The sequence below is a fragment of the Anthonomus grandis genome, chromosome 9 (genome assembly GCF_022605725.1).
Source record: "Anthonomus grandis grandis chromosome 9, icAntGran1.3, whole genome shotgun sequence".
Taxonomy (NCBI): Eukaryota; Metazoa; Arthropoda; class Insecta; order Coleoptera; family Curculionidae; genus Anthonomus; species Anthonomus grandis.
This window is the reverse complement of record NC_065554.1, coordinates 14,558,433-14,567,690: the sequence shown is the minus strand read 5'-3', so window position 1 is coordinate 14,567,690 and position 9,258 is coordinate 14,558,433. Positions and strand designations below refer to the sequence as shown.

General features: G+C 30.6%; 1 protein-coding gene across 1 annotated transcript; it reads right to left on the bottom strand.

Moving 5' to 3' along the window:
- Nucleotides 1–1,011: 1,011 nt before the first annotated feature.
- Nucleotides 1,012–7,760, bottom strand: LOC126740772 (Golgi SNAP receptor complex member 1). Its single transcript, XM_050446938.1, has 4 exons — nt 7,587–7,760; nt 7,325–7,503; nt 1,583–1,827; nt 1,012–1,435 (listed from the first exon to the last, which is right to left on the bottom strand). The coding sequence occupies exons 1-4, from the start codon at nt 7,609–7,611 to the stop codon at nt 1,198–1,200; spliced, it is 687 nt and encodes a 228-aa protein (XP_050302895.1). The 5' UTR covers nt 7,612–7,760; the 3' UTR covers nt 1,012–1,197.
- Nucleotides 7,761–9,258: the final 1,498 nt, after the last annotated feature.

The following is a 9,258-nucleotide window of genomic DNA, read 5'->3' as shown; positions in this document are numbered from 1 at the left end:
GTAACACATATTTCGGTCCTCACGTATTCGAGTTTTATCTTTTTAAAAGTGTTTAGTATATTTTTTTTTTGGATTCTTGGAAGTAACTCAAGGTTAGAGACTAGATTGGATATTAGAGAAGTATTACAAATATTCTAGTATTCTTCATTCAAAATCATAGCATTGTGACTCTAAAATCTTAGCATCTTAACAAAATCTGATCTCGCTATGTCTATTTGTGCTATAATTGCTAGTAATTGGTTAGCTTTCCAGATATTTGTATTTTATCACTCCCCATCTTGCGGATTTTTGTAATGTTTTTTAATATATAATATTAATATAAAATATTCTTACAAAAACTACATAGTAATTAAAGTTACTTGCTTAAGTTGCGCCTGGAAGTATGAAAAAAATTAGTAACACCTTTATCCAACCACGCCACATAGCAATAACGCACTACACAGAGAAGAAGACGGGGGATGCTATAACTGATAATTGACTGTATACTTCCCTTGAAATTATTATAGTAGATTCATTAACAATCTGAAAATTTTATTATCGTCATATGATTCAGGAGTTGGATATTGATCTTTTTAACTAACCTGCATTTTGTTATTTTGAGAATTTAATGGAATATCAAATTTGTTACTTGGTTATAAATTAACAATGATCAACAACTAGGTAGAAATCTTACTTTTGCGTCGTAAATCATTTAGACATAATGGGCTAATACAGTTGAATAACTAATGTTAAAAACTTTATACTTCACTAGGTGTGAGAAAGATTAAATATTTGATGTGTAAACTGGACGCATCTCTAAACTCTGATTAAATATTTGATCTGTAAACTCTCGCAGATTAAGCAAGATTAGCGAGCTAGAAGATTTTTTTGGAAGACATTTTTATGATAATTAGACTACACCAGGGGCAAATATGGAGTTTCCAATCCAAAATAGCACACTATTAGATCTACACTATACTTCCTCGGGAAGAAACTAGAATGGCACTAATATTATAAGAAAAAAAAACAAAATAAAAATTATACAGTTTATTAAAAAATTAGTTCTTTATTATATATATTATAACTTCTATATTCTTACTTATTACACGTATTTAATTGCTTTATGAATTACCATAATCTTAATAAAAATATACAATTCCCCTTATTAAAAAAAAGTTATCAACCAATGCAGTACATATACATATATCACAAAAACATTTAACTAAAAACATAAACCAACATTAAAATAGTACATAATGCAACGACCAATCCGATTATAATGGAATCACGTCTTTTCCTAATATTTATCCTACTGATTAAACTGTTAATAATTGGATATTTATTGGAAATGTCATTGAATCTTGTCTGAAGCCTCTTGAGAGTGTATCTTTGGGAGGTCAAATGTTCCCTGGTTTCCACTGCGATTGAGATTTGGTCGTTTATTAAATGATCAGAGCTAAAAAGACAAAAATCAGTTCTCATGGCAGTATAAAAAATAAGTTTCAGTAAGATTCTATTTAGATTTGCACCTACATAATATTTGTATAAAAGTTACATTATGGCATATGTCTAATTTATATCATTACAACATTTAAACACTTACTTATAAATATGTTGGTTTTCTTTCAAATACATATCACGCCTATTATTGATGCCATCACCCCGAAAAGCCGAATCATTGCCACCACTTAACAGATCCTCTCTTTCTTTTCTACTTTCATGCTGCGAATTGGTTTTTCTAAAATCCCTAGCAAGATCTGCAAGAATTTCTTTATGCCTTTGAATGGTGTGAAGCATGGCAGCTCCAGAGACCGGTTGTTCTGATAGTCTTTCATTTACTTGGGTTAACTGTAAGGGAGAGTACAGAACAGTTCATATATTAAGGACTTAATTAACTGCAAGTTTGGTACAGTAGTTTAAGAATAATATATTTTATTAATATGGATAGAATTAAAAGGATTCAAGTCAAAAATAGCTTTCTTGTTCCATAACATAATATCGACACCTGCAACGAAAACTATAGTAACTAAATTTGAAATGTAGGCAACGCACATAACATAAAAGAAATATAGCGTATCTATTTGTTATGACTAGTTTACCGAGAAAACAATAGTAAGTTGAGTTAGTATAGTTTTCGTTGGAAAATAATGCGGAAGGATCATACTATGCTAAGTTACAATATCGTGACATCTTTAATACTAAATTTAACATAAGCTTTTATAAACCGAAAAAAGATAGATGCGAAACATGTTCTAGCTTTGAAATGGCTGATGAAAAAGAAAAAGCTAATAATTTAGAAAAATACAACAAGCATATTTATAATAAAAACCTTGCCAGATCTCTAAAAGACCTTGATAAAGAGCTCACAGCTCATGATCAAGAACTTTGTGTGGCATGCTTTGATCTACAGAAGGTCCTTCAAACGCCTCAGTCAGATGTTGATGAATTTTACTATAAAAGTAAAATTGCAGTTTACAACTTTACTGTTTATGATCTAGGAACACACGAGGGGTTTTGTTGTCTGGACTGAGTTAATTGCTAAACGCGGACCCAATGATTTTGCTAAAATTCCTAAAAGTTCAAGCAGAAAGAAAAGTAAAGAAAATTGTCTTATATTCGGATAACTGCGGAGGACAAAACCGCAATCGGTTTATATTCGCCATGTTTTGTTTCTAGTGTTACCTACACCACTGATCAATGGATTAGTTTAATCCGCATGGCGAAAATCACCGGAAAATCTTACATTGTGACCGAAATGAAACAAGACGACTTCTTTTCATTTTCGAATATAGTAAAATGCCAAAATTGGAAAAAATCTAGTACGGGAAGAAAAGTATACATCAGTCTAATAAAAGAAACAAAATATTTGCCGCAAAAAATTGAGGAAGTCTTGCTTAGATATGAATATGATGGAGATTGAATTGCTTACAAGTTGTATACAAAAATTTTAGGCATTGATGCAAAAAAATTACAAGGTCTTAAGGAACTAAATGCCAAAAGGGAGTTATACCAAAAATGTATCACAATTTTTATGACACATTAAAAGTTAAAGAGGTAGAAAAACCTGTCCATAAAAACTTAACTATTCCAGGGAATGCGAGTAGTTCTGAAAGTGATGAAACCGACGATGAATAATAAATTAGTACGATCTTTTATGTATAACATAAGCCTATGTTAATAAACAGTATTTACTATTTGTTTTTTGTCAAACAAAGACTATAGTAACTTAACAAAACTTATTGAAAAAAACAAGAAAATTACCTAAAATAAAGAAAAATACAATATTTTAATATTTAGTTAGTAGGAAAAATCAATATATTGATGTTTCCTTAAATTTTAGTTGAAAATACTAACTTATATTATACATCATTATTTTAAATCCCATTTTCTCAAAATCTGCAAAAGGGAGTTACTACAGTTTTCGCTGTAGGTGTCGATATGTTGTTAAAAAAGCATTATATAAAACCTTAAAGATAGTGGAAAATATAATATTTTACAAAAATATAAAAATTTTAACAATTCTTGCATACATAGAATATAGAACACATCCAATACAATTAAAAAAGTAAAAGATGAAAAAAAATAAAAAGTCACATTATGTTACGCAAATCTTCTCACTATCAAGAAGTTGTATTTAAATACTCGTCTAGAGAATATAATGCTTTCGCAAGTAAAAGTTTCATTATATTTTTCCTCAAATGTTTCACTATGATCACAATTTATTAGCCATATATTAAGGGGTAGATTGTTAAAAAGCCTTCTGCCCCCATACACAATCTTAGAGGACTTAATCTGCTATAATTTGGGATAGGCAGAGGTAAAGAGAACGTTGTTCGGAGATTGTAACCCGAGGAGGGAGGGCCAAGCTGATGGTGATATTTTCTGTGGATACATGTCTCTAAAATAAAAAGGCATAGCAATGTCAGGACAGTGTTTTAAAAATAATGGCCTGCAGAAGGTATGAAAGGGAGCTACACATATGTAGTGTATGGCTCTTTTTTGCAAAATAAATGGAGAGCTGAACAAATACTGAGAGCACACATCCCAAAACACAATACCATATCTCAGATGAGGCTTAATAAGAACATGGTAGGCAATTTTAGCCACATTAAGTCCCAGAGTGAGATGAGTTATTACTCTAATAGCATAACAGATGGATGATTTTCTTTGTATTAAAGAGGACATATGATTTTCAAATTTTAATTGCTCATTAATATTCAGAACCAAAAATTTGCATGTTTCAGAAGGACTTATTGTTTCATTTGGCAAAGTGACAGTTCCAAAGTTAAAATATTAAAAGTTAATTAGATTCACACTTTACAAGAATGAAATCTTCATCAATAATATTCTTTAACCTCTTGGGGTCAAGTGTCATGCCAAAGTATTGTTGTATCATCCTTAAAGATAGTAAATTTGATTTTTGATCATTAAAACTAATCTATTACTTTATGTGCAGGGTGACTGATACCCAAACTTATACACATAATATATGGAAAACGGGAGAATTTTTTTGAAAATTTGTTTTTTATGAAAAAAATCTTGCTTGATAACTATCTAATATATTTTTGTTACATGGCTTCCTATATCTAATATAAAAAAAATTATATTTTATCATAAAAACGTAGGTGGATTAAATCCTTAAATGCTAATGAAACAACTTTGAATTATAGTAAATAAGCTATTAGGTCAAATTATAGTAAATATTTACTATACTTTCCAATTTTATTAATCAGGTTTCTGTTTTAATAAAAATTGTACACACAGATAAGTCAGAGAGAAATTTTGTAATTTACAACTTTTGGAAATTGGAAATGTAAATTGGGAAATATTTTATTAAGACTTCAATATGTTCTTGCTATAATTTAATTACCTTGTTCATGAAGAATAAATAAATTCATTAAGACAAGTAATTATTTTCTTTCATCTTCAGAAAGGGTTACTCTATTAATAACTTCATGTGGCAATGTTTATAATGTAAAAATTGTCAGTGTCTCTTAACACTACTCAAGATACTTTATAATTACTTTACATATATTTTTTTATTTTTTTTTATTTTATATTTGCAATTTTCCATTGCAAAATTGTTTCTATTTTGAAAACATGACTATGTAGAATTTTATTCCTCTATGCAAAAATATATATTATTATATTATTTTGAGTTAGCTTGCTTAGTGATAAGCATTTATTCCAGCTAGGTTTTTATGAAGAAAAAATTATATATATTTATTTTTAAAGATTCAACAGAAAGCTGTGTGTTGATGTGTAATATTGTGGTATATTTTAGTTAATTTCTGACAGAAACATACTGTTGCATTACATGAAATTACAAGATAGAATCAAAATGTTTTAATGTATCTGTTCACCCATATTTAAACATCAAAAATGGAATTGTGGTACTATAATGAGCTTTTACAAACATTTTCAAATGGTTTTTCAAAATATAACATTTATTAACTGGACTTTATTTCAAATTCCTTAAATCTGTGACATACACATTCAAATTTCTCGATGGTCTCTTAAAGGAATTTGATTATTTCATCTAGTCTAGAATATCAAATAGGGTAATTAGTATGAATTTTGATACCTAAATAGAAGGGCAAAATGCATTTAAAAATCACATTAATATTCCTTCCACAAAAGGACTATAATAATTATGAGAAATAAAAATAATAAGCTACTGAATTTTATAGAAAAATGTACAATGGCAAAATGTAAACTGTGAAAACCTTCTCCCCTTTTTTTTGTATTGCTATTTTTTAATAATTGTACCTCATTTTATAGTTACTTTAACAATAGGACCTTTCTCTTAGGATTAGTACTGATGATGGCCTAAAAACAGAAACTGCTCTGCAAAGGTATAAATAAACAATTCTTGCTGTTTCAATATACAATTGAATGGCTCCGCCGAACAACGTTATAAGCGACATTAATTGCGATATTGAGATTTTTAGAAAATAACGTTGTAAACGACATTTTCTACCACATGGCAGTTTTTGGTATCAGTTTTATATGAATATGGTTTAGATGGCAGCACGTTAAATTACTTCGAAAACAGGTTGACGCGCTCGGAACAACGTTGCAACCGACAAAATGTCCGGCGCGGAGAGTGTTGTTTTTTCGCCTGGTGATCAAAAGCGCTTAAATAATGGTAAAAAGAGGAAAATTAAAGTTAAGAAAATTAAAGATAAGTGTCGTAAGTGTTCAAGGGATTCTGGAAATCCATACAAATCCAAAAGAAAGCGGCCAGTGCCTGGAAAATTACCACCTGAAGACGTAAGTCACAACATTTTCGGTGTGCGTTACAGTTTTACAAGTTAGTTATTTTGCTGTTTTAGGGTAGAATATGCAAGTGTCAATACAAGTGTGGATTGGTTGCCCATGAAGAAATGCTAAAATTATTTAGGGACTTCTACAGTATGGACTATAATCAACAAACAAAGTTTCTTGCTTGTTGTATCAAGGTAGGGGATATAAATTGCCGTCGAGTGAATGAAAACATCTCTACTAGACATAATTCAGTTCAATATTATGTCCCAAAGAAAGATGCTACCCTTTACCCAGGGGAGAAACATGGCTTATATGTTTTTCTGGGATGAGACCACTGCCAAGCGAGGTGCTGCGGAAATAGCATCATGCATTTTAAAATATGTTGAGCTTAACTTTACAAAGTTGAAGCCAGGCCAAGTGAGAATTCTTAAGCTTTGGTCTGAGAGATGCGTAGGTCAGAACAACAACTGGCAGATTATAGCTGTTTTGCAGCACCTGCTCTTGAATGGATATTTCACTACCATTGAGCAAAAGTTTATGACGACGGGTCATAGTTTTCTACCCTGTGACAGGGACTTTGCTCTAATTGAACGAGCAAAAAAGGGTAAAAAAGTATATGTTGCTCACCAATGGGTGGAAGTCATAGCTAATGCCAAGGGACCACCCAATTGTTTTACTGTCTGTGTTATGGATACAGCAGACTTCAAAAACACCGACATTTTGTTAGATTCACTGGAAAAAAATAAATTCAGTGTAACTAGCCATGTATGGTACCAAATTACAAAGGATGAAGCCGTCGCTTACAATGTTGTATCCGACAAAATACTTTTAAAATATCAATATCTCAGTAAGATATGATAGTATAATAATATTTTCTCTTATAGGTGATTTCACTCAAGAACAAAGCCTCATTTATAATAACAAATTATAAATTAGAAATTAATTTCATTGAACAATCAGTGTTTTTTTGAATTTCTGAAAAAATAAGTTTTTGTCACTTGCAATGTTGTTCGGCGGAGCCATTCAATTGGAATTTCTTGGTTGATCTAATTTATACACTGATAGGTACCAAACTTACTTTGTTAAGTAGCTCTTCTATTTCAAGTGCCATTGCTTCAAATGTATCTTCTCCTGACAAAAGGGGAACCTTGTCGCTATGTGTATTGTGTGGTGTCTTAATTCCAGCTCCCAACTTACTAAAGGCAACCAGTTTAAGGTCGATTTCATTTTCCAGTTGCCTGGCATGTTTTCGTAGGTCTAAAGAAAAGAAAACAGTAATTCTATGTATATCTTACCTGATGCATATTGCATTATTTCAGATATAGGCCTAAAAAAATTACCGTCATAGGACAAAGCCGTAGCCATTGTTTTTGCTATCGGTTGTGGTACTTGTAGCAGATGTAGTATATTAGAGGAATTGGACAAATTACTAATTAAAAATGTTAATTTGGATGATGTGATGTGTTTACTTTTATAAATCACCAATCAGCTGTTGGGACTGTTGGGTGAAATTAGTCTGACATTTGACAAAACGCCATGTTTTCAAATATCAACTCTAATAGCAAATATTTTTATTTATTTATGAAAACAACAAGTTTTTGTTGCAGAAAACGCGCATAATAATAACAATGATTTTTTTAAACAAAATTTAATATCATTAACATAATTTTACCTGATTAATTTAAAGAGTCATTCAAATTTCGCGCCTAATTATTCTTAAGAATTGTTGTATTATCGTGTAAAGGTGGTCATAAATGCCAGCGATTTACTATTGCGAGTTGCGACTGCGATAATTATCTTGTCATTTTTACCAGTGTTGCCAGATATTACAACCGTATATCACGATATTAAAAAAGAGTAGGGTTTCCTATCTGAAGTGGATTTTGTATATTTTATTTAATGCATCCTTTGTAAATACATAAAATAGGTATAGAAAGAGAAAATAAATTAATATATTGTAGACACGTACATATCTCTTTTTTCACCCCGTTCTAACTATTTAAATTTTTAAATTTAAATTGGCTTTAGGCTGTGGAATATACCCTAATTACTGCAAGAGGAGTTTTGTGATCTCCATATACAAAGAAACCGTTAAAAGAAAGAAGTCTTTTTTTTATATTGGCACTTGCTTGACTTTGATGGACTGTTTCGAACATAAGTATAAATTATATCAGAGCTTAGCTTTTTAATAGTTAAGGGATGTGATCATAATATAATTTAATAATAGAAAATATGTAAATAAAATATATTCCCAATTATCAATTAATTTTAAGAATGCCCTGTTAATAATTAAGCGATTGAGATATAATTTTCTAAATTGATATTTCCTGAAATAGTAACGTAATACTCTACAAAATAAGTAACTAATTATGAATTCGTCACAACAATATAACGGTCCAAGAACAGACCCTTGAGGCGCAACACAAGTGAGAAATAAAGCAGAGGATTTTTTTATGTTTTCTTCTTCTTCGTTTTGATTCTTCTTTTTCGTTTTTATTATTCTAAATGGGAATATTTGAATGATATTGTAAACACCAAGAAACCAGCTGATTTTCCGCCATTCCGGAATGACACAAGTGGCACACCGCATGACGTCGTAAAGGTTAGCGAGAATCTTCCGAAACAGCGTTCTGCCGAGTATATAAGGAGTCGCATCGCCGATAGTTGTCAGTTCAGTCAAGTAAGGTTCGGAATATTTGCCCGAGATTTAAATAGTTGTAAATGAATACAGTAAAAAAATATATCTTTAGTAGCCGTAGAGTGCTCCTGTTTTCATAGTGTAAGTGTGTAAACAAATTAGTTGACTATTTTCAATAGTTTTAATTCACACCTAACGAACGGAAAAAACGCTGCAATATATATCGATAAGAATAAGTAAACAGGCATTGAATATATTTATTATCTTCTTCATTAATATCTGCCGCATAGATGTTGTTTCAGTTGTTAAATCGTAAGGTGGCTTAAAAATCGTTAACTGGAGTTGGCCTGTAATAAGGAAATGATCTGAAATGT

Bases quoted from the DNA above. Each gene is read 5' to 3' on its own strand.
- LOC126740772 (XM_050446938.1), bottom strand. From the start codon at position 7,611: ATGGCTACGGCTTTGTCCTATGACG. The intron at 7,504-7,586 runs GTAATTTTTTTA...TCTTTTCTTTAG, and splicing joins TACGGCTTTGTCCTATGACG to ACCTACGAAAACATGCCAGG. The intron at 1,436-1,582 runs GTAAGTGTTTAA...TTGTCTTTTTAG, and splicing joins GAAAACCAACATATTTATAA to CTCTGATCATTTAATAAACG.